The following is a 25939-nucleotide window of genomic DNA, read 5'->3' on the forward strand; positions in this document are numbered from 1 at the left end:
CGAAAGATTTCAAAACACAAAAGGGGGAGAAAGGTTTTGTCTTGCTCTAGCTAACCATATTTTCCCTCAAACCATCTTACCTTTTATTCACGTTCAGCCATCCTCCTCTTCCCGCAGCTGGTTTTTTTGTTTTGTTTTGCATTTTTTTTTGTTGTTTTGGTTTTTGTTGTGGCATTATTATTATTGTTGTTATTATTACTCTGGTTTCTCTGCAGTGAACCAGGTGTGTGATTTATAGAGGAAAATTAACACTTGAATTAAGGCAAACCCTGATGCCTCCTTCCCATCTAAAGACAGGTCCCACCATTCTACTCAGTGGCATTAACTATTTCAGCAGGTCTTTTTTGGTCTGTACTTTTCACTGCATTTTGGTGTACGTACTGGACTGGAACTCTTAAGAAACAAGTCACAGAGCTTAAGGTGAAATGAAGATTTATTTTGGAAAATAAATATTAAAAAATTAACAATTTACCACTTAAGCCAAGTCTCCTGTGTTAGATTAGTGCCTCCCATGTACTCAACAATCTGCATCCATGACTGCCATTGCTGGGCTTCAACTTCTAAATCATACTAACTATTATGCATCCATTTTTCTAACTATTCTGTCTTTCACTCCCCTCTCTCCACTAATCTAACACGCAGCAGTAACGAAATACTACCTTTGGAGGACTGAAGTAGTGCAGGACTCTCATAGGCTGACCACTGAAATGTTAAAAATGCAAAGTGCTGTCTGCAACAGCCACCAGACTCAGTGGCCTGGACCCTCCATTCCCAGAATCCCAAAGGGAGAGGATGGATGAAAAGCTGTCACAAGTTACTTTGGGGAACTCAGCTCAAGAGCTGACATGAGCTCGGTCCTCTTTAGTCTGTCAGGACAATTTCTAAGCACCTTGGTTTAGTGGGATATTTAGTCGGGGCCACTCATAAGTGATACAGATGGGACTGTGAGTTTTGGAGGGTTTCAATAAAGAAAAGTACCCCATCAGATATAATACTTAAAGCAGCCAATACTCAACCTCTGTGTTGGTAGAAACCAGGCACTTTTAAGTAGTCATATTATACATGTGCACCAGTATTCTCTACATATAGAAAACCAAACAACCTTGAAATAGTTCCAGAATTTGAGCTTGCAAGACTTTAAATTATTTTTAAAGAAATGGCAGGAAACACTGTTGTATTGGGCAGTGTTAGCATCACTGGGCTGGTTACAGCCACGTCTAAGCTGCTCTTCAGTTCCAGAGTAAGTTACAGTACAGCTCCTCTGTGTCAGTGCCCTCACTGTCAATCTGCAGTCAGATCCCAGTAATGCAAGTCACAGCTCAGAGCCACAGAACACACCAAGCTGGAAGGGACCCATCAGGACACTTGAGTCTAACTCCTGGCCTTGCACAGAACACCCCAAGGATCACACCATGTGCCTGAGAGTGCTGTCCTTGTGAATGACAGGGATTATACATGATCAAAATTAAGTTGCCAGACAACTGTATGTAGAAGCAACTTCCCAGAGTATCCCTCTAGGACACTCCAGATTTACCCAAGTCTTCAGTACTAGATTCCTACATAATTTCTACTTTTTTTTAACCAGCAGTAATACTTGTTTCACTTCAGCTCTTGATTCTCAAAGTTCACATGCACACCTGGCTTCAAGTAAAACCTCAGCTCTATCAGCCATTTAAAGAACGTCCCTTTCAGTAAGGGGATCCACCTGCATACACACATTAACAGGATGTCAGCTCCTCAGATTTCCTGGCTAAACTTCCTTTCCCCTGTAATCTTCAGCTCTCACAATCATACCTCTGTGGGTGATGGGAGCAAGTGAAGATCAGATCTGTTGATTCCATGTCTCCTCCTCATTCTTTAAGGTTGAAGTGAGAGAAGATGACAAGAAGGCAGTCAGTATTAGTTCTTCCTAGATTAGAGCAACATCAAATAAGCACAGAGCTCACCACTGCAGAGAGCACTTCCATCAAAACCTGTTCTTATACATGTCAGAGAGAGATACTTGAAGGTAGTATTTATTTTTTCAGTTTACAGGTGATATGTCATTTACAAAAAAATTACAGACAATGCATCCTTTCAGTGCAGTTTCAAACTAGTTCAAGAACAGGCAAAAGTCTGTGATGATTTGGAATGCTAGTAATTGACAGCACATGCTTTTTTTCCCTTAATTGATTGGATGGGGTAAGGAATGGGGTGATGAGGAGAAAATGCCAATGTAAATAAGGCCATGCGAATAAAAACTCCTCAGGAGAACAGGCCTCCTCAGTCTGGCTTATTTCTTGTTCTTAGGTAATTGATGCAGAGACTGGAAGTTCAAGAAGACATTTGACACTTGTTGTTTGCAGTGCCCTTTGAAGCTGCCAGTACCTTCCCGTACCTTCAATTCTACACCAGTGCTATGATTTCAGATCACCTACTGAGCTAGCTAAAATAGAACGATTAAGTCTTTATGTCTACTCTTCACCATTTGAATTCTCAACTGTAGTTGCTGGGGAAAAGGAAGGTCAAGTGGAAAATGCAAGCTGCTGCTGTATGGTGGCACAACTACAGAACAAGACAGTTTGACTACAGCATCATTCAGTTCTTTAAAAGATTAAATACATTAGACAATTCACTACAAACAAATCTATGTTTTCATGATGTAAAGAAGCCCAAAGTAGTGTGTCATAAATCAAGCTACATCATTTGCATGAGGTTTATCCAGCCACATCAGTCCAGGGAGAGGGAAGATGGACTGACTGACTTCCACACCAGAAAGATCAACCCAAAGCAAGAGTGAATTTTCTAACTAGAAGACTATTTCATAATTTGCCCATCTGCTGTTTGCAGCATAGTTGCTTCCTTCCTATAGTATTTGTAATCTTGGACAAGACAGGGTCTATGGAACAGGGAAACCAGTGCAGCTTCCAAATCCATTATTTGAAGTTTTAGCCTATGCTTTGTTCCTTATCTCACTTAATCCTGCAAAGGGGCTCTTAAAAGGAGCAGCGTAACAAGCAGTCTCTGGAGACTGAAGAGAATTAAAACGGTCTGTTACATTTATGCAAAAGCACCACAGATTACAAAGCCTATACGCAAGCATGACCTTACCTTTGGGAGCTTGACTCCCAGCAGTACTTTCTGCTCTTGAAAGCCTCTCTGAACCCTCCAGAACAATGTCCCACGACATTCAAGTAAGGATTGCTGCATGGGAACACAGCCTTTCTTCCAGTAAAGTCTATGCTGAAGCAGTGTTACCTGACCTCCTTCCCCAGCCAACCTTTTTACTTGCTCTCCTAATCAGTTCACTAGGGCTTTCTGAGGTGAAGGGCTATCAAACTAATTCCCTAATAGGTGCCACAGGACTATTTCTAAGTAAGTTATGCAGAGGGTGGAAAGGAATTTAAGGGAAGATTGTGCATGCTTGCGTGTATTTACAGGATTCTCTCCACATCTATTGACTTAAAAAACCCTCTATTATTAAAGTTTGAAAATTAATTTTTGCCTTTTGCAAAATTAAAATCAACCCTCAAGGATTAATTGGATATAAAAAAGAAATCTATTTTACAGCACTGACTAGTATTACATTTAAAATCAACAGGAAAAAACCCCACATGCTGTAATATTATTTGATAAAGCAAATTCACCCACAACATAATCACCCAAAATGAACCAGTGTGAAGTTTTTATTTGCATGGCCAAAATGTCTTCCTTTTGCTCCCCTGCAACTTTATTTCCCTTGACACACCCTAAGGTTTTTGCTGCAGAAGGAACAAGATGCAGCACTGCATACTTCCTTGAACAACCACTCCCACAACACCTAAACATTTAACAGATGTAGCAAATGACAACACCACGAACGGGAAAAAACTAAGTTCCACCATTCAGCATGGTCTGCAACAGCGTCTTTAGGGCAGGCTGAAGTGGGCAACTTTACTTTAGCACACCACTTCCTCCTTGTTCCTTTACAGTGTTGGTGGTTTCAATCCATACTTCTTTGCAACTTCTGTCTGGGCATAGGCAGCATCACAGAGTGAGTAGAGGTGAGCCATCTCCATTTCGGATTTGGCCAGGTTGATAGCTTTGTTGAACATTTCGATGGCTTTATCCAGATTACCTCTGAAATAAATGAAAATTTAGTCCAATTAAGACTGCCAAAGCAATTTTTTTATCTCTGCAACATCTTTTATCCTTCAGGACCCGGACTCTTCCCTTCTAATAACTTAAGAGGACTTTGGGAGGAACAACCAGAAGAATGTGTGATGATGATGAGAGAAGCTGTTACCGAGCCTAAACAACTAAGCAAAGGACAGCTGTTAAACAGCCTTCCTCTTGAGGGCCCCCACGGGTGGTAGTGCAAGATAAAATATTCACGATAGGACACCATGTCTACTACAAAGATAATGCTGGGACAACTGAATGAACTCTTATCTTCCTTCAAAAGACATTGTATACATGAGAAAAACTAGCACAGACAGAAGCATGTTATTTAAATAGGAAAAGCTTGCAAAATTTCTCATGGCAATAAGTTTAATTGTCTGTCCTTTTGATGATTAAGCATATTAAAAACCACTCAACTATACTCTCAGCTACACCTCAGACTTTTGCACACCTGCAATACAATGTTACAGAACAGTGAATTAGTGTTTCCTCTGTACCCTGAGAACTTGCTATCTGCAATCCTGCTGGCTGCAGGAGAGAACAGCACAGCATCTTCCGTACAAATGGCTAACTCTGTTTAAGGACAGTATCAGATACAAGCAAAGCCCAGGAACAGATAAGGAAGTCACTTCAAATGCTGAAGGGATGCATTTAAACATACACAGAGTCATCTGCATGTTGTCCAGAAAGTATGAAAGTTGTGAACATGAGAAACTGGCAAATCATAAATCAGAATTATGCCACAGACAATGGAAGGCTTTATCTAAGAGTTACAGAGCAGAAATTGGGACTTTGGTAAGAGCTGGCCTTGCACAGTACCAGGGAGAAGATCTTAAGAGTTATGATCCATACAGAAATTTAAAGAACTATTGTAATTTCAAAAGTAACTAAGAACTCTTAACACTGCAATTCAGCATTACCTTTGCACTTCAATCGTTCCCATGGTTTCATATGCAAAATCACATTTGTTATCAATTTCAATGGCCTTGCTTATGAGTTCTAACCCTTTGTCTAAATCTTGCTTCCACTGGAGCTGAAGTAAACTAGAAGAGAAAGAAAATTTCAAACAGACTTCACATACTCCTTTCAAAACCCTGATTATGGTAAGCAATACCATCCTAAATCTCTAATGTATTTCATTTCTAATGTAGGGTAGACAGTAACTTAGTAACTTCCTGACTTTTAAAAACATGTATAGAAATGTGACTTTCAATAAGCCACATTATGACTTTAATGACACTAAAGAAAGGCGTGTCAATTTCTCCCAAGAAGACTTGTTACATGTTGTTCCATGAAAGACAAAACTTCAACACAAAGCTGAAACGCTCAATTCAGGTTGAATCACCTAAACATGCCAACTGCCCTCCACCCACAGGACTGCAAACTCATACATACCCTTTATGCACATACGTAGTGGCATTGTCTGGCTCAAGGTCAATGCATTTATCATACATTTCATCAGCCTTGCCAAACTGCTGTTGATCAGTTAGTGCCTGCAACAAATGAGAAACCATCTGTCAATAAGCAGCCAAAGCAGGCACCCTGCACTCGGCCAATTCTAATTAAAACCATATTGACGATGTGTGCTTGGATACAGTTCTCTAATCACAGAGCAGGCCAGGCACATCAGTTAGCAGAGTTAAGTTTCAAAATGGAGGATTTTTAGAAGAAAACTGCTGGGCTTTAAGTGCACAAATTACTGACCCCAGTACTACCTGTAATGGGAGGTCCACAAGCAACAGGAGGTGTTCTGCAAATAAAGCCATTCCAACAGTCCATACATGCAAGCCTCAACTCTTCCTTTTTCAAATATAATTCTTTCAAAAGGAAAGGCATAACTATTATCTACCTTCTTAAAATCAGAACATCTCACACTTCATACTAAACCCAACAGTATGTCTGCTTAGAGAAGAACTTACAGTCTCCATTACAAGTGTACTTTAAACAGCTGTTCTAACTGTAGGTGCCACTTGTATCAGAAGAACAGAACTGTTACCCCAGTTCCATACATTTAACTCCCAAATTACCTAGAGAACCCCTGACATTCATCAAATGAGATGCCACACACATGCAGGAAGGGAGGAATCATGTAGCAATGACCTCTGTTTCCAAATAATTACCTTCAAATCTCATTATTCTGTCTATATTCTGCTCCATCAATTCCTCTACCTCAGAACACCCGTAACTATAAAAGCAAGTAGCTCATTCAAGACAGCAAGTGTTATGTCAGAACTCTGTCAAAAATCTTCACACTGAACATTGAAGAAATGTATGTTGTCCAAGAAAAGTGCAAGAGAATGCAGCATTTTCTTTAAGAAAGAGAAAAACATACCTGAGCATAGAGTGCATAGCCTTCAGCACACTTTGGAAATTTTTTAATGACATCCTCAAAGCCCTTCATGGCTGCTTGTACAGTCAAAGCATTACTTCCTGTATAAGCTTGGCGATACTACTCAAGAAAAAAGAGAGAAAAAGAAAAAAATTATAAATTATATATATATATATGTATATCTAAAGAAGAGAATTGGGATTGTTCAGCCTGGAAAGAGGCGGCTTCAGGAGCCTACAAGAAAGATGGAGAAGGACTTTTTAGAAGGGCATGCAGAGACAGGACAAGAGGAATGGCTTCAAACTTTAAAGAGGGCAAGTTTAGGTTAGTATTAGAAAAAAATTCTTTATTGTGAGGGTGGTCAGGCACTGGCACAGGTTGCCCAGAGAAGCTGTGGCTGCCCCATCCCTGGAAGTGTTCAAGGCCAGGTTGGATGGGGCTCTGAGCAACCTGGTCTAGTGGAAGGTGTCCCTGTCCCCATGGCAGGGGGATTGGAACAAGATGATCTCTAAGGTCCCTTCCAACCCAGGACACTCTCATTCTGTGGTAAGTTCCAGAAGGTGACATGCCTGTATATCCTGCCAAATCTGATTTTGGGAACCTACCACATGTCCAAGGGTCTGGACTTGGAGAGGAAAACAGATGAAAGTAGGAAGTCATAAGGCCTGATAGTTGTGACAGCCTCCTTCTATTTCAAATGCCTAGAAATTCCAAACCCAGCATTCCTTCTTGTTCACACTATGAAAAGCTGCCCTGAGAAGTGTCATGCACACAGAGTCATTGCACTAACTTGAGAGAGTTTGTTTCCAATTTCTTGAAGATTACAGTTTTCCACAATAGTAAAGCTTTATTAAAATCAATTTGATGTGATCCAATTGGAATGAAGACTTCTGTTCCTCTCCCACAAACCAGAAAAAATATCCTACTATTTCAACAAATGAATACTTCAGAAGAAAAGCAGCAAATCCTTTACCTTACTATTAAAACAGAGATGTTTGTTGCCCTAGTTTCCTGTTAAACTGGAATAAACCAGAGAAACACAGTGTATTTTCCAGACCTCTTTAAAGAAAGAACCCCCAGAGAAACTCCAGCAAGTCACCTACCAGAGCGAAACATTTCTGTGCTTGAGCCAAGGCAGAATTGGGTCGCAATCGGATACATTCATCAAAGTCTTCCACAGCCTCTTCAATTTGGTCAAGCAGAATTTTCAGCTAGCCAGAATGAAAGAAAATCCTATTTCTGTATTTCATCTGTGCTTCAGACACTTATGTGACAATTCAATTAATCTCAGTTACTCAGATTGTCTCCAGTTTGCTTTTAGAATTGTCTAGAAACCTACAAAACCCATAACTGAAATCACTATCATAAAATACCAAAGCCACCAGTGAAGCTCTGGCTACATACACAGGAAGGCCATGTCTGTGTGCAGGGATTGAGAGTGCCTGCATTTCAGACCCCTGCCAGTACTGCTTTAGCATTATGTCCAGGTTCTCAAACTGTGCTGTATTTCCTCAAGTCATTTTGTCTCTCAGTAGTCAATGTCCGTGGATTATTTCAATGCTAAAACATTTTGGCTGTTCCAGGTTCATTTCAACCTCTTTTGTTTGGTTGGGGGGTTTTTGTTTTGTTTTGACATTCTCATTCCTCCACAAGAGCAGAGCTCACTTCATCATTCTCTTATTCTACTGTGAAACTACAGTAAAACACTATTTTCAATCCGCAGAAAACTTTCACTCCCTTTAATCAACACATAGCACCACTTTTATTTCTGAGCAATAAAGAGATCTAATGAATCCATGGAGAAAGACACTTGATCCATAGAAGTCTTCCTTACAAATACACCTCAGCATAACTGCATATGACAGTGTTCCTATTTACTTCCAGCACTGTTCACATTACAGGTCTGTGGAATCAGGCCTCTGGATCTAGAAATCAGTCAAGGACACAGCAGGGATGAGTGGAAGAGACAAGTCTAGGCCACACTGCTCCAGGGTTACCAGGAACACATCCCATCCACTGTAACAAAGCTTCCTCCTATGCAGGTGCTGCTCTGCCATTCAAGCCCCTTCACAGAAGAGCTGATGTATTTTTAAGTCAGAATTCATACTGACAGAGTGTTGAATCTCTGTTGCTTTGTGTACTTTCCTATAGCTACAGAAATAAACTGCTCCTGTCTGGCCTGAAGCTGAAAATCAGACCATGTGTTTATTCCACAAAAGTTCCCAATTAGGAGTTCATGTTTTAATGCCACAAACAGTAAAAAGATGACGTACCGATCGTTTTCCTTTTAGTGTATATTGAAATATTTCTTACCTGTCCTCGATGGTGGTAAACATCTGCATTCTGAGGATCAATATCAGCAGCCTTGTTGAAGTCCTGAGTGGACAGCATAGGCTCCTGCTGCTGCATGTACATGCTGCCTCGTTTGATCAGAGCATTAGCTCGGAGCTGTAAGGCATGTTCAAAGAAGCATCAGCCACTCCAGTGTCCCTCCACATTTAAGGCTTCATTCCAGTTACAGTAAATTCTTCATTTGACTCATTTGTCCCACTGACAGATTTCAATTATTGTAAGCAGGAATAAGTTTCATATTGACTCTAAATAAATCAACTCCCTTACGTAATTTCATATATGTCAGCCTATGGTTTCATCTCAGTGGATTTCCAGACCCCTCCAAAAATCCTTTTTAATTCCTCTGCTTACAAATGGATCAATATTTTTTGAAGCAGGTGAATATGCAAGGGCAATTAATGTTTTTCACTTATCTATTAATTGATTTTTCAGAGTGGATAAACCTCCAATACATTCAACTTCCCCTGTTCTTTAGTTTGTAGTGTGGCTCAGCTTCGCGAACGAAGATTTGGGCAGGGCTCTCCCCACGTGGGTGTGCCCTTCCAGCCTGCGCAGTGGATTTTCGGTGAGGCTCAGCGTGCGCAGAAATGGCCCCACCGTTTAAGTCCTGAGGTTCATCTGCCACGGCCGAGCGAGTTTGGACAGTGCCAGTGAAGTCCTCGGGACTAGAACCTACAGCACCCGGCATTGCGCAGGAGGTCTCCCATCCAAGTACTAATCCGGGGCTGACCCTGCTTAGCTTCCAAGGTCTGACGGGATCGGATGTCAGGGAGGCATTTAACTGCCTTTTTAGTTTGTAGTACTTAGCACCTTAAAACCAACAAGCCCTAGAAAAAAATAATTTGTCAGGAATAAAAAGACAAAACAGTAAATAAACAAGAACACTTCCATTCAAGTATCTGAAAACTTGGAAAAACAATGTCTTGAACTATAATTGCAGGTTTATCATCTAACTTCTCAACCCCAAATTACCATCCAGTTGCGACAGGTTCTCACCTTCACGTTTGCCTCTTCCATGCTGATGACCTGATCAAGGTCTGGTTTGGCAGCACTTGCATTGCCAATAAGTAAGTAGAAAGTGGCTCGCAGCAGCAAAGCTTCTGCCATGTATTTTCCCTTTGCTTCAATTTCTTTTGTGCTTTCACTGATAATTTTGTCATAGTTCTCTTCTTCCATATATTGTTTTGCTTTCAAATAGCCAGAGCTGTAAATGATGTAAAGAAAGTTGTATATATATACACATGCATTCACTGAACATTGCAATTTCAATTTAGATTTTTCATTAAACCATTACAAATAGTAACTTTTGCTATGCTGTCATAAAACCAGCACAGTTCCATTGGAACATCCATTCCTGGATGGAGCCACCACAGATGGAAAACAATTTAGACAAAAATCAGCCAAATTGCACTGGAAATAAAAAAGAAAAATGTCTTAAAGCTCTTGAACTTGAGCTTAATTTGTCCCCTGAATTTTTGGGTTTTTTTCACATGAATAGCAATAATCTGTGCCTTAAAACAAGAGGGATGGGGTGGAATTCCAGGTCAGGAAAAGTGAAATTTAAACCTAGCAATGTGGAAGAAAGGATTTCACAGCAAACATGACAGTAAGCACAGCCTTGTTCCCAACTGTGTCCTGGATTCAGTGAATCTGCCTGTAGATCAGGACATTCTATTTTACTTAAAAAAAGAAATTTTAATGCTATTTGCAATGGTTTTCATGGTGATAGTAGAGCGACCTTCCAAAAACAAACTCAAAAGTGGCATAGTAAGCTAAAGAACCATTTATTTGGTGCTCAAGCTCCACAAAAAACCCAAACAAAACAACCCTCAAGCTCTTCTGTGTTAGAACAAACTTCTCATTTATGGCCAATTTGATTCAAGGAAGATAAAACCCCCTTTCAGCCTCAGTTGCTGTAAATTCATAGTTTTCATTTTAAAAGACCCTTTTCCTAGCTTTTCTGCTCCCTTCCAATCCAAAGGCCAACTTGCTGTCCTCCTTGGAAATGGTCCCTCAGTATAAAATATTCCTCTCTCCAGAAGCATCATTGACATTTTTCAGTCCTCCCATCTCCTAAGATTTACTATGATACTGCAGTAAATACTCAGTGTAACTTTCCAGTCTCAGTGTTCTTCCTCTGTTTAGTGGAAGTTTGGAACTGGACAGTCAGCTTTCACCAAGGTTTCATTTTTAATACTGGTATCATTTATCACAGGATTCCCATGCCAAGTACTATGAGAACAGCAGCACGTTACACTGAACAAAACGCCCAAATCACTGAAAACTTAATTCCTATACCAAACAATTCCCATCTGTACTGGACACTCACTTCTCCTTGACTTCAGAAGCTTCTCCCTCCTTATCCTTGTCTTCATCTGATTTCTCACCCTTCAGCAAGGGCTGGGAGATTATATCATCTGTGAAAGAACTGAAGTAGGATTTAATGAACTGTGGTGAGGGCATCAGAGGCTCACGATTCTGAAACACACAAATGTAATTTCAAGTAATTAGATGGGAAATTCAGATAGGAAAGAAGGAAATGGATAACAAATGTGATTATTAATAATAAAATTGATGAAAGAACCAATGTATGACTTTTCACTATCTCATTGGATAGTCTGGTATTTTTGATCTGCCACTTGGATGTTTAGGGACTCTTTAAGCTTCAGATCACAATGCAATACCCATCCCCAGTAGAAACAAAGAGAAGATATTCCAGGGGGAAGGGAGATAGTATCCTCCTGCATATGTGGCTTCAAATGAGGGCTCTGAGGATATCCTAAGACATTGAGTAGATGTACTAAAGCAGTACGTGTACACATAAATTGGGTGTAAAACGCAAGCTGGTGGTTTAAGCATGAGCCTGAATTCAAGCAGATTCTGAATGGCAGTTTGCTCTTTTCTCCTATGTGTCCAAGAGAAGCTGCTGTCTATCCTTACAATGGAGACTAATGAGGCAAAATCCTGGTTCTGTGTGGAACTTGGCCCAGATACCACACATTTTACTTAGTCACAGAAGCAACACCTCTCAGTTACAGAATCCTTTCTACAGCCAAAAAAATATTTCATGCTCAAAATAAACACTGCACACAAGCATCACAACTCAATCTCTCCTGCAAGAAAACACTGAATGCACTCTTCTGAAGCACACCTATTTTGTGATGCTGCCATCACTACTCTAATAGCACAGTTCATTTTTGCTACCTTAACACCACACACTGATGTTTCTGTAGGAAAGAAATTCAGCATCTCAAAACCAACATGGATTTCAGTACTTCAACCACTTCAAAAAACAAGGAATAATGATTTAATAACAAACAAGAGTGTGTTAATACCCGCTGTAAACTTACAGCCACTTAAAATGACTGCTCCTGACTATCCCCATGCTTCCATAGTTCTTTTTTCTGTAATCTGCAAACATTCACACAAAGATGTCTGTTCCAACATACCCAGTTTCCATTAAGTTGCAAGTTCAGAAAAGCCCCACGTAGGGCAGCACACCTTAGGGTGTCTCCTGAATATCAGGATAAATTTGATTATTAAAGGGAAACAACTGTTAGAAGTAGATCTCTCTTCCCTGCTGAGGTTTCAGAAAGTTTGGAGAGGTCCCAAAGGAAAATAACATTGGCACAATGGCAGCTTTGTACCAAACAGTTCGTGTCCCTTCTTACACTTCAGCAGACGAAGACAGTGACTTGTTTACAACAGTGGACAGAATGCCAAAAACCAACGTTTCAACAACCAGGCAGGTGAAATAACAATGTCAGCAACATCACAAGTCCTACCTTGTATTTCTCTTTGGCCTTTTCTTTTCCCAGGAGTTTAAGAACTTTATCAGCTAATAACATACTTTGCTGGTTTTGGAAGGCTTCTAAAATGCAGACTGCAGTGACATCTAGGAAACAACACACAGAAGTGAGATTAAAGAAATTCTGATAGTCACTGGAATATCACAAAACGTGCCACTGTTAAACAAACACATGTCCTGTTCCAGGGCAAAAGCAAAGCCTGTTTCCAGTTTGCTGTATTTAACATATTTTCCAAGACAGGAATTTGTATCCAAAATGTTCTTCCTGGCATAAAAGGACTTCATGACAGTGAATGAAAGAAATTACGTTTATTTTTCCCTTCATGTTTTTACCTAGAGACAAACACACTTATATGGGCAGTGAAAGGGTCCATCAGGGGCTTTCACCATTCTGAAACTTTGAGGATACTTAATTATATTCATTACATGTTCACATTAAAAGTGCTAACACAGCTTCTCTTCTGGGACTTGTCTTACTTTTCTACTTTTGAAATTCCTCATTAGTCTCATTCCCATCTCACTTCCTCAGTTTAAGAAATCTTCCCATATTGTAACTCAGATTTTTCTGCTCACCTCCATGACTTTGGAATGGAGCAAGGAGAAATACCTTGCTGGCCTATTTAAAGTGCCAGCCTGTATCACATTGCTTTCATTCACACACAGAAACCCCTGCAAAAGTTAACCCACTGCTGCCTGAGTCAAGCTTAGCTGTGTGAAACGCACTCCTACAGTGCACTGTCCCTCTGCGTCCTCCTGCTAATGCAAAACTACCATGGATTTTTCCGGTTTAATTTCCATTTAAACATCAGAGAACAGGAACAGAGTCTGGACTTGAAATTCAAGCAGTACATTGTCTGAATAAGCTTGAAAAGCAAATGTCTTACCGTGGAGTTTTAATGTAGTTTCTGTACTTCTCCATTGCTATAGGGACTATCAAACCAACATTTATACAGAAAGTCCGTGAACTCTGGCATGGCCAGGATGCACATCAGAGTCCCTGGGAAAACACGCCACACCCAAAAGGAGCAGCTGTAGCCTCAGCAGACACGCCCTGCCCAAAGCAGGCAGCTGTAAAGCAGTGCCCAGGCTTCAGTGCAGCAGCAACACCTTCCCAAATCACACTGGCAGGGATCACTGGAGGGGTTTTTTGCTGGTAGTGGAAGGGTTTTCTGGGGTTGGCTTAGTTTTGCTTTCCTCCACTACATGGACACACCCTATTTCCTGCCCATATGAGGTTGGCAGGTAAAAGCAGAATTACAGAAAAAGTGTAGCTCATAAAAAACAAGAAAGTTTCAGATCTGAAAAAACTGCAAGCTAAGAATCAAACACAAATCAAGGCAGAAATAACTGTCACTAACATTACTGCTATTGACATTAAAAAGAAGTGACATTTAAAAGCTGCCCTACTGTCACAGGGACACTGGATCTTTCTTGAGGCTTTTATCAGCTGGCAGTCTGTCACAGAGACACAGGTTTTACACTTTATTATAGCACTTTGGAAGTGCAGCTGACAGACAGTGACTGCAAAGGAGAACACTAAATGATTTAAGTTGTCCTTTTCTATTTATTCACTATGGTTTTAAAGGCCATAAAGGCATTCTGCCAGCAGATAAACAGACAGATCAAATTTTCACATCTTATTTACCTTTTAATTTAGCATACCTAATTCTCAGCTGTTACACATAATGAAGCTAATTTAAGTTAGATTTGCCAGTCAAAGCACTGCCTTATTTTCTGTCCTTCTTTGATAATGAGCACAGTTGAAAATTTCATTTGTCTTTTAACCTTACATCAGCAGGAATGATTTCACTTGATGAAATTTATATGGGTCCTTTCAAGCACTGTAGTGTAGTTGAAAACTGCTCTGAGACAACACACCTGACCTGTAGTTCTTCTTAATTTCCATGGCTTCTCAGTCACATCTTCCTGCCAGTTCAAAATGTATTCTGTTTAGGGATAGTATTTGGAAGGATTTGACACAGTAATTTCTGCCAAATACATCGTAATAATAGTTTTAAAAAAAAACAACAATGGGGTTTAATTTTCATAAGCTATGCACCAGAAACAAATGCAGCTGAAGCTGTTTTCCCTCTAATACCCGTCCAAGGAATTTAAATGCCTGTAATACTCTATTTCTGACCGTGTATCTCCACCTGCAAAAGCACCCTCATTTCTGTAGCAGTACAATTTCTCTAAAACAAACAGGGAAGAGAAAAGTTTGTTTACTGCATGACCGTTGTCTGGCTTATGCACTCAGCATGTTAGATGAATTCTGTCTTAATATGTAGGGAGTTTCCTGGAAAAAGAATACCTTGAGTGGCTACAGTAACATAGATATCTTAGCAATCATTTCAGATGCAAGCAGACTAGAGCTTGAGAAATGTGAAAAGATACCTTCTGACAAGAGAAGAATATATATTTGCAGTAGCTATGGTTTTAAATAAGCAATTCTGTATTACTGTAGCTACAGAAGTAAAAAAAAAAAACATTCCAGAAGTTACCATCTCCAAAGCTCTGCCAGGGGAAATCAAAGTTGGAGATCAGAAAAAAATTCTTTAGAGAGAATAATCAGGCATTGGAATCGCCTGCCCAGAGAAGGGATGGATTCACCATCCCTGGAGGTTTTTAAACTGAGATTGGCCATGGCACTGAGTGCCATGATCTGGTAAAGGGACTGGAGTTGGACCAAGGGTTGGACTTGATGATCTCAGAGGTCTTTCCAACCCACTCCATTCTATGATTCTAAAGCGCCAGAGCTAATTTGACTTTTAAGCATACACATCATGAGACACTCACCTTCTAAACATTCCTTCTTATTGTCGAGCTTCTCATGAGCTTTTGCACGTCTGAAGAGAGCTTTTACGTATTTAGGATTAAGCTCAACAGCCTTTGTGCAATCCTGTGCCACTTCTGTCCATTTTTGCTGTGGGCAGAAAAACATCTCAGTGAGAGGCCCCTCAGCTGCTCTGTATGAGCCTTCCTCAACCTGCTCTGGGTCACAGACACCCAGCAGGGGTTGCAGCTCCCAGGGGTCTGGCTGGACCTGCTGCTTCTGTTTGGGCAGGTTTTCCTGTAAGAAGCCACCAGGCAGCACTGCAAGCAAAGCCACCTGTAGCAGAAAAGTCACAAACCAGAAAAGGAACCCCCACAGACAAATTAAACCAGACAGTAGAGTGGATGCAAAGATGTTTGCAGGAGGTAACACTGGGACTAAAAGACTGGTGTAAAACAACTAGAAGAAAAAAGATGAAAATACTAAAACAAGTTTAACCAAGTCCTAAACCACTTTTTAGATTAAAAAAAGTTGTTTCAAAATAGGCTTTTCTAATAAAGGAACCACATATATTTGGGACTCAATATGCCATGAATTTGTGTTAGACAAGAACTGTTTTATGTCTCCTCTAACACCACATTTCTCTAACCACAGTTTCTCACTTGATACTTCAGGCTGTACAAAGTCAATTTATCCACTCCTCTATAGAGCTCACTAAACTAGACCTCATAAGCAAATCTATGATACTGTAAAAAGCAACACTGATTGACTTCTAAAACCAACACCAAGAGATTCAGCCATCAAGTAAATGTTACTTTCCTATGTGCAAATTTAGGTTTTGGCCTTTAGTAGGATTTTTATGATTTCTTTCTTTAAATGTTGAGGTAGCATCGTGCCAAAATACTTGGCCTCTCACCCAACAGTTAATGAAACACTCCAGAAGAGAAAAGCAAGATCAACTTATATACAAGAAAATTGTTCCAAAGGATAAGAAATTAAAACTTTGTCTTAGAAGAACAGGATGCATAAGAATTACATAAGACACTTAACAGAAAATAATTTTATTTATCTATAGAAAAGTATGAAGAGCTGGTGAAGAACAGCTGCAAGCAACAGCATCTTGCTGTGAAGGCAGCAGGTGCCACCATCAGTTGACAGAAGTGACAAAACACAAAACTGATAATGCTGTATTTTTGAATAAACACCTAATTATCTTTAACTTCTTACCAGTTGTTCATAGGCTGCAGCTCTATTTTGATAGAAGGTAGAAAGATCAAGGTTTTTCTCAGGAGGGCACAGGCTGATGGCCTCAGTGTAACACTGAATGGCTTGCTCATATTTTCCTGCTTTGAAGTATTTGTTTCCTTTGTTCTTGGCTGCTTGGGCTCTACCAAGAGGGCTCTGAAAAAGAAAGTGACAGGTCAATTCATAAAAAAAAAGCATCACACCACATAAACTATGAAGCTAAGGACTGATCTTCAAAGATATAAAATTGGATCTGAGCAGTAAACTCCAGCCTAGACTTCTGAAAAATATTGCTGATTTAATTTCCTGGAAACAAACAACAGATTCCCTTTTGCAAGTGTATCAGGAGACAACCTTTTCAAAAGATTCACTACAATAGTATTAAATAATGCAGTGATTTCTGTTTGGAAAGCTAAAGAGATTGTAATCTTACACAGCTGGTGATGAGAAGAACCAATGAGTTAAGCTATTTCTCCAAAGACTAAATGTGGAAAGACAACAAAGCCCTCAAAGCAGCTCAGACAGAAAAGTTTCCTACTGAAATACACACAGCCTGTAAGACCAGAGGTGACTCAGACTGTGAGTTAAATATGCAAAATACTTTGTGGAAAGTCTACTGAGCAAAACAAATAAAACCTGTAAGGAAAATAAAGCTCTTCTGCCTTTCATACACTAGACAAATTACCTAACTTTTTATCTGACTCCTCTACAGCTTCACACATCCAGCTTCTGTAACATGCAAACAAGTCAAAAATATGTTTCTCCATTGTTTTCTGCCTCTCAATACATTCTGCTAACATTGCTATGTCAGCTTTCGTGGAAGAGTTTTCTCAAGGAAATATTTCTTGCCAGAAGATCCTGCCTTTGTGATTGGTTTCCCACATCTGGACTTGACTACGTGCCAAAAAACATGTGTAGAGGTTGGAAAGCATTATAAAAACCTGAAGATGAATTCAGAAGTTAGAGGAACAAGAGACAAGGAGAAACTAGGGAATCTCGCCTAGTTTTCTTCTGATCTCTCCTCTCAGCTCGTCTTACCTTCCTTCCAACACCACCAGCCGTCATCTGCCTCGAAAGAGAGACTGCTTGTCAGCCTGGAGAGAGAGCATCGGCCTGGAGTGAGACTGCTTGCCAGCCTGAATAGTCTGTGACTGTGTGTGAGGTATATTCTTTCTCTGAATTTTTCTCTTACAGGCTAAAATAAAGCACCCTCTTTTGCAGCTAAACCAGAAGCCAGCCGGTCTGGTCGTGAGGGGAAATAACAGCATTTTGCATTTCAGAGACTCACCATCCTCTTGCAGCCAACAGATACAGAGAGAGAAACTGCGTTCCCACCCCCCCGCTTCCTCTCTGTTACATTGATAAGGCAATCAAGTAGTTTTTTCATGGTGGTATCTTTTCTCTGCTTCTATAAATAATCTTAAGCATTTTCCTAACTTTTCTTATTTTTCCTCTTTCCCTTTCGCATCTCTCTAGCAATCAATTAATAAAAATCAGTTTTTGGTATTTACAGATAACTTGTTTGAGTTTTAATTTTGCTCAAGAGAATGATTCGAACTTGTAGTTCAATCTGCATCAAAATTAAGCAGATCTGAACGTCACAGCTTCATCCAAAGAGAAGTGCTGGACCATCCCAATCTCAGCAGAGGATGGGAAACTTTGCTAACTGGCCTGAGACCCTGCTAAAGGAGCTCTTAATTTGCTGCACTGCATTTGATCACCTGCATTTTTGCAGAAACTAACACTGCCATCTTGTAGCCCTTGGATTTGCATGAGTTATCAAACATTGTGGTTTAAACAAAATCAATGTAAAAATGCTCTTTATCAAAGAGGTATGACCCACAAGAATCGTAGAATGGATTGGGTTGGAAAAGATCTCCGAGATCATCAAGTCCAACCCTTCATCCAACTCCAGTCCCTTTACCAGAACATGGCACTCAGTGCCATGTCCAATCTCACCCTAAAAACCTCCAGGGATGGGGAATCCACCACCTCTCTGGGCAGCCCATTCCAATGCCTGATTACTCTCTGGAAAGAATTTTTTTCTGATCTCCAACTTCAATTTCCCCTGGCAGAGCCTGAGCCCGTGCCCCCTTGTCCTATTGCTGAGTGCCTGAGAGAAGAGACCAACCCCCAGCAGGCCCAGGGCAGTGATCCTTCCCCTGTACTCTGCGTTGGTGAGGCCACACCTTGAGTATTGTGTTCAGTTCTGGGCCCCTCAGTTCAGAAAGGATATTGAGGTGCTGGAGCGAGTCCAGGGAAGAGCAACAAGGCTGGTGAAGGGACTGGAGCACAAGTCCTATGGGGAGAGGCTGAGGGAACAGGGGGTGTTCAGCCTGAAGAAGAGGAGGCTCAGAGGTGACCTCAGCACTGTCTAGAACTACCTGAAGGGAAGTTCTAGCCAGGTGGGGGTTGGTCTCTTCTCCCAGGCACTCAGCAATAGGACAAGGGGGCACAGGCTCAAGCTCTGCCAGGGGAAATTTAAGTTGGAGATCAGAAAAACAATTCTTTGCAGAGAGAGTAATCAGGCATTGGAATGGGCTGCCCAGAGGTGGTGGATTCCCCATCCCTGGAGGTTTTTAGGGTGAGATTGGACATGGCACTGAGTGCCATGATCTGGTAAATGGACTGGAGTTGGACCAAGGGTTGGACTTGATGATCTCGGAGGTCTTTTCCAACCCAATCGATTCTATGATTCTATGATTCCATGTGCCTCAGGTTGGGCAGTCTGTGCTCCCTTCCCTGCACTCTGACCACCCTGCACTGCAGTCCTTGCACAAAGACACGAGTCACAGAGGAAAACTCCTGGATAATATACAAATCAATGGCTGCTCCACTGTCAGGTGTCAGATAGGAATTGTAACTGGAAGCAAGACATTTGAAGGTCTGGGGCTGTCACTGCTGGTTCTTGGGAAGCATCAAGTCTTCAGACAAGCCTAAATGCACTCAACAGGGACCAAAAACTTTAGATATGAACATGATGTGGAAGTTATTAATATCAGTAACTCTGTTATCATAGCAAGCCTTTAGTAACTGTTGCAGGAGTGCAGACCACACAACCAGCTACACAGAAATGAATCAAGGAGTGTGTGCTGACTCTGTGGTTACTCTGCTGCTCATTGCCCAATGCAAGAAATTCGTGGGTAAGGAGTCGGGCCTTAGAGCACACCACACTGTTATGTAATAAAGTCAGGGTAATGCCCATGGCAAGGAAGAGAGCAATCTGTTTGTTTGTTTATGCTGCCTTGAACAAGACTCTAGCTGTTAGAAGTTTTATCTTGCACCCTTAGTCAAACTACTCCTCTGTAGCCCCTCATATGCACACAACACACCACTGAATCCGATGCATGCGTTTTTTGGGTTTGGAGGCAGTTTTTTCCTGTTGTTGGTTTGAGGGTTTTTGGCGTTTGTTTATTTGAAAAAAGATACTAAAGAACTCACATCACATTATATCACAGATTATTCTGAGTTAGAAGGGACTCAAGGATCATCGAGTCCAACCCTTAAGTCAATGGCCCACACAGGGGATTGAACCCATGACCTTGGCATTATTAAAACCAAGTTTTAACCAACTGAGCTATTTGCTGCAATACATTATTGTGATAGCACAAATAAGGGTATGAAAATTAATTCTTAACATAAGATCAGCTCTGGAAAGTTTATCAAGCCTTAAACTGAACCCTGACAAGATGTCTAAGAAATTTTTAAAATATTTTTTGTAACCCTTTAGTCCTTCTCAATTGCTACAGAGGATGTACATGAGATGAGTACATAAGAAACTGATTATACAAGCAAACCTCAAGGACATCATGCACAAATAATGAAAAAAACTCATTTCTTCTATTTTCTTGCCAAAGTAACAATCCCAGACATTATTTTCTAATTTCACTGCTTCTCCTCACCTGACCTATTGCCATTCTATGTGGTACCCTGGAAATTTTTTATCCCCAAGGTGAAGATCCACACAGAGCAACAAAACCTCTCCACTTTGTCATCTTCTGGTCAAAGAATCTGGGCAACAACCAAACCAGCTCAATAAAATGAATGTAAGTCCACAATAAGTTCTAAACAAATAACTCAAAAGTTATTTGCAGTTACCCAAAAAATAACACCTCAGTACTTAGAACTGCTTTCAACAACTGTTCATTAAGTCTTAAAACAGAGTTTAAGCCAAAGGACACTTGTGCAACTGAGTTGTCACTTATCTAAGTAACTAAACAAGCAGATTGTTACCTGTCTAAAGACAGCACTGACAAAAATGTCTTAGCAGCTACTTTAACCTCAGCAAACATGTTTTGCTCACAAAGTGTTCAGAAACTGTGTGCAAACAGCAACTTTACAGCAACAGACTGACAGCAGCAGCAAGAATAATAGTACTGAATAACCCCAGCAATGGCAATATCGATTAACGAGCAGTTCAGAACTTTATATACTTACGGGAGCCTTATTCAAAGCAGAGCAAGAAAATTCCTGCCAGCCAATTATGACAGTGACTCACAACAGAAGCATGAGCAGAGTTTCAGCATTTTCTTTTGGCTGAAAAGGATTTGCATGAGCCCTTGTCTGACAGATGACCTGGAGGGGGACTACTGTTTCAGCCACCTTAATTTACCTTGCAAAACAAATAAAGCCCTTTTTTAGACATCTTTTTTCCTCTCCAAGTGAGAGGACCCTCTTGATGAGGTACCAAAAAAAAAAGTGTTCTTTTCTGAGTACCTGCTGATACTGAATATTTAGTTTTCCTTTTTTTTTTTTGCCTAAGTTTCATTTCAAGTCTTACCTCAAACCTATAGTGAGAGGCATTAATTTAAAATGGTTTTAAGAGTCCCCTTAGCACTAAAACCACTATGAGAAAAAGTATGTTTACATAGTCTAAGATGTAAATTCAGAGTGCAGGCAAGGATGTATTATAGTCAGAAATAACCAAGCCCAAGTTCACAGTACAATTTGATAATGTTCTAAGTCACCATCCTGTTAAATGAATTCACATCTACCACGAATACCCAAACTGCACATGAGCTGCCAAGAGTCTAACAATTGTTCTGCTGCCATTACACACATATAAGGGTTTATACATCTGTCCACTACAGCTGGCAGGACACACAGAAGCCTTAGAGTAGGTCGATAGCGAGATTTATGGGGCAACAGGTGCACAGGACAATAGAAAGTACTTTTTACATGTTTTGCTTAAATCAATTCAGGTAAGTACCAAGATGAGTATATTCAACAAAGGGGTTTCATTTGTTCATATTCTGATCTAATGTCACAGCAGTGGGAGAGGCAACGCTCATTAATTGCCATTAAAATGGACACTGGAAACAAACCACACTCGTTGGCTGCTGATCCTGATCTGCGGCACCACAAAAATCTCAGTTTGGTCACGTTCACCCAGCGCAGCACTCAAGGAGAGCAAACACAGGGACTGCTGTGGACCCAAAGGGCTTTGTCTGCAACACACAAAGCCAAGGGCTGACCTTCTCACATACCAAAACCAGAGGGCTACCCCATGAACTTGCTGAAAGAGTTAAGGGGTGAGATTTGGACTACAGAGAGTTGCAAAAGGAAGTGATTTCACCTCAAAGGGGACAAAAATTTTGAAGCAATCAACACATTATCTCACTGACTAACCAGTGCTCACTCCTGTCAGACAGGGAGGGTATAAAACTTGAGAAGAATAAGTAAAAAAACATGAATCAACTGGGCATCAACTGAAGCAAAAAATGCAAAGTGCTCCAACATGTTCAAGTTACGCAACACTCACTACACACTGGGGGAGCAAAGTAAAAAGCAACTGCTGTTACTGAGTAACTATGACACATTCCATCTAAATTATGAGAAACAACCACAACTGCTGTAATTAACAGATGCAATTTGACTTTACAGCCTTTGAGTCACCCACAGATGCAGTTTTACCATCATCACTGAAGTAGTCCAGTAATACCAGGTTCCTGCACTGTTGAGGAGCGGTGCTTACAAGAGGAGGAACCTCATAAGTAGTTCAGCTTTTCCCACTACTGTAGCACCTTTGCTAAGGATTTCTGCCAACACAGTGTCAGTCACAGATCATACATCTGACCAGTGCATCAATGCCAGGAGAATCCTCTGGTACAGACAAAGCCTGGGAACAAAATGTGAGGCCTCTGCAGCAGGAAAAAGAACAGATAGAACTGGATGCAAAATAGCAACAAGTCTGAATAAAGAACATGGAAGATTTTAGATCTTATGTATTTTTAAAGAACAAAGAAAAAAATCCAAGGTCATGTCCTCGGAAACAGTGAACAGAACATCAAATGGACACAAGGGCTGATTTAATGAAATGCACAAAGAAGTATGAATATTAGGTTACATTGATGAGTAAAAGAATAGTCAGCTGACACAGCTGTTGGTAGAGAATTCTTTACTGACCTTTCTAAAAAACTTCCCTCTTGTGTTTCCACCGTGAAATGAAGTCCTGGCTCTTACTCACTGTGCAGATTTTGTTTGTGAAATCAGACTGAGTTTAAAAGACAAATCCCATCACATTAGAAAGGCAGACTAACACAATGCAGGGAGTTTTACAAGTAAAGCAACTGCAATGTTTATATTTTCAATCGAGGGTCTTATCAGTAATATCCATAACTAATAAAATATGAGAAGAAACATGAAATCTACATGGCATCACTGCTTTGAATATGAACAGGAAGACAATCCTCCCCCATCACATAAAACAGTCAGGAGAACCTGCAGCCACATTAATTTTCCTGCTGCAGATGTTATTTTGACCAGATGGACAGTTATCTCATGTAATGAGTCAAATCTGATAACTTCTTCCACACCTTTTCTAAGTAACATCTCTCATTTCTTTACAGTGTAAGCAATGACACTCCTCAAGGAAGTCTGGGTAATACCATTTACCTTATTGTTACATGCACAGAGTCTTTCAGTGATTCAATTTGTGGAGCAATCTGGAAGATCCAGACACACAGTATTTTAAATCAAATGCTGTGTAAGTGTTTTAAACATTTTAAGCCCTTGCTTCAAGTACAACTGCAGAATGACTACAAACCACTGGACACTACATCCTGGAATTCAGAAACACAATCAAGAAACCCAGAGGGAACACACTAATGGGGAGGTCTCTACAGCCATGCAAAGGTCACGAGCAGGCTGCAAACCAACGTAGCAAACACACTCCCATAAATATGTCAGATGCTGCTTCCAGTCACAAGCCAAAACCACCACGGTAAACAAAGTCCGAAATTGTCCTCTCTACACCACTTGCTCAGTAGTTTTTGGTGCCCACGAAGGAACAAATCACTGCATTCAAGTAACTGCCTCAGGCTCTAGCACAGGTTTTACAGCTTACTGAGCTTCCAGGAATGCCCGAGGGTACCTGTGATTCATTAGCGAGGGAAGTGCCACCTTCCTCACCACTCCCATGTGTTCCCGCCACTGCCCGCCCACTCACATGAAACTGATCTCAATCACTCAAGGATCCAAGTTAAAACGGACTTTTTCCAGTCTCGGAAGCTGATTTTTTTTTACTCCTGATCATTTCAGAAAGGAAGTTTAAACTGTCGTCTGACAATTCAAAGCATTTTGAGTGGTACACAAGATGGGAAATGAAAATGCAGGCCAGGATTTTCTTATTAAAGCCAATCATTTGTCAAATCCATCACTATAAACACGTTTGTCAACTGCAGCCTCACCTCAGTAACACAGCATGACTGACAATGTACTTCGGTGGCAGCAGATGTGCAAGAAGTGCACCTTACAGGCATTTTGCCACACACAGAAATGCAAGAGTTATGGATCTGATGTGGAATCTGATCTTCCATGTTGCCCTTCAGTTTTTGTATAGACCACTAGATCTGAAAAGTCTCAGAATGGAAACTGACAACAGGGTAAATGTAAGTTTTGAGAGCCCGTCTGCTTAGGCAAACTCTATTCCTAAAGTCTCTGTTACTTAAACTGTGTGGCTTTTGTATTGTCATGGAACACATGTAATTTCAAAATGATCTTGTGTTTTCTTTCCACTGTGCTGTGTCCAGCACCTCAGAGTAACACACAACAGATTACAGATTTCCCCTTTCCAAAACACTGTTCCTGGACACAACTTACAGCTATTCTACACTTCAGAAGCAGACAAACATTTCCTGCTCAGCAGCACATTGTCAGATCCACGTTCACCAGGTTGATGGGAACTTCACAGCAAGACGAGATCAGCAACGCGCCTTCCCGCGTTCCAGCGCCAGACCTGGAACAAACTACACTGACTGCTGCGAGGGGAGTGCAGAACTGCGACCAGGAACGCCTGGCTACGAGCACTGTGGGTCACACAGGGCAAGCACAGAGACATGGAGTTCTTAGAGGGCTCCAGAGAAGGGAAATGAGGGTGATTAAGGGACTCGAGCATCTTCCTTACGAGCAAAGGTGGAAGGAGCTGTACCTGTTCAGCCTCGACAAGAGACTGCTGAGAGTGGATCTCATTAATGTGTATGAATATCTGAAGGGTGTCGGGTGGATGGAGTCAGGCTCTGCTTGGAGGTGCCGAGCAATAAGACAGGAGGTAACAGGCAGAAGCAGATGCATAGTAATTCCTCTTGCACATGAGGAAGAGCTTCCTCTGTGCGGGTGCCGCACACGGGGACAGGGTGCCCAGAGAGGCTGTGAAGTCTCCCCGCACGGAGAAGACCCGCCTGGCCGCAATCCTGTGCCATGTGCTCCAGCACGACCCTGCCCAAGCAGGGGGGTTGGACCAGATGGCGCACGGCGGTCGTTTCCCGCCTTCCTCATCCCGCGGCTCCGTGACCTCCCGGCGTGTCCCGCAGAGCACGCCCAGGATGGCACCGGCGCCCCTTCCATGCCCTCCCGCACACGCCTCCTCCGGGACGGGCACTGCGAGCGGCGCCACCCGGCCCTGCTCCCGCAGGTCGCCGCCCCGGCCCCCGCTCACCATCTCCTCGTGTGCGGGCCCGTCGGGCTGCCCGGAGCCTCCATCGCCGCCGGGCCCGGGGCTCGCCCGCCCCTCGGGGGTCTTCCGCTCGCTCGCGCCCTTCCCGCGCCGCGCGGCCCGGCGCCCCCACAGGTAGATGGCGCCGGCGCCGAGTAGGATGGGCGCGCCCAGCACCAGCGCCACTTGCCAGCGGGACAGCCCCGCCGCGCCGCCGCCGCCCGCAGAGTCCACGGGCTTCGAGGCGGCCATGACGCCCGGCCTAGCGGAGCGCACGGCACGCGCGGGGCGCGCCGGGAGCGCGCGGGGCCCGCGCGCCACACACAGCGCCCCCTGCCGGCGCGGAGGGAGTACCGCCCG

General features: G+C 41.8%; 1 protein-coding gene across 1 annotated transcript; it reads right to left on the bottom strand.

The window, feature by feature from the left end:
- Positions 1-1999: 1999 nt before the first annotated feature.
- Positions 2000-25866, bottom strand: TOMM70 (translocase of outer mitochondrial membrane 70). Its single transcript, XM_071561259.1, has 12 exons — positions 25583-25866; positions 16630-16803; positions 15426-15552; positions 12607-12716; positions 11151-11299; positions 9818-10025; positions 8783-8917; positions 7573-7680; positions 6473-6589; positions 5536-5633; positions 5061-5183; positions 2000-4098 (listed from the first exon to the last, which is right to left on the bottom strand). Exons 1-12 carry the CDS (start codon positions 25829-25831, stop codon positions 3945-3947), a joined length of 1752 nt encoding a protein of 583 aa, XP_071417360.1. The 5' UTR covers positions 25832-25866; the 3' UTR covers positions 2000-3944.
- Positions 25867-25939: the final 73 nt, after the last annotated feature.

Source organism: Pithys albifrons, chromosome 1, assembly GCF_047495875.1.
Source record: "Pithys albifrons albifrons isolate INPA30051 chromosome 1, PitAlb_v1, whole genome shotgun sequence".
In the NCBI taxonomy this organism is placed as follows: domain Eukaryota; kingdom Metazoa; phylum Chordata; class Aves; order Passeriformes; family Thamnophilidae; genus Pithys; species Pithys albifrons.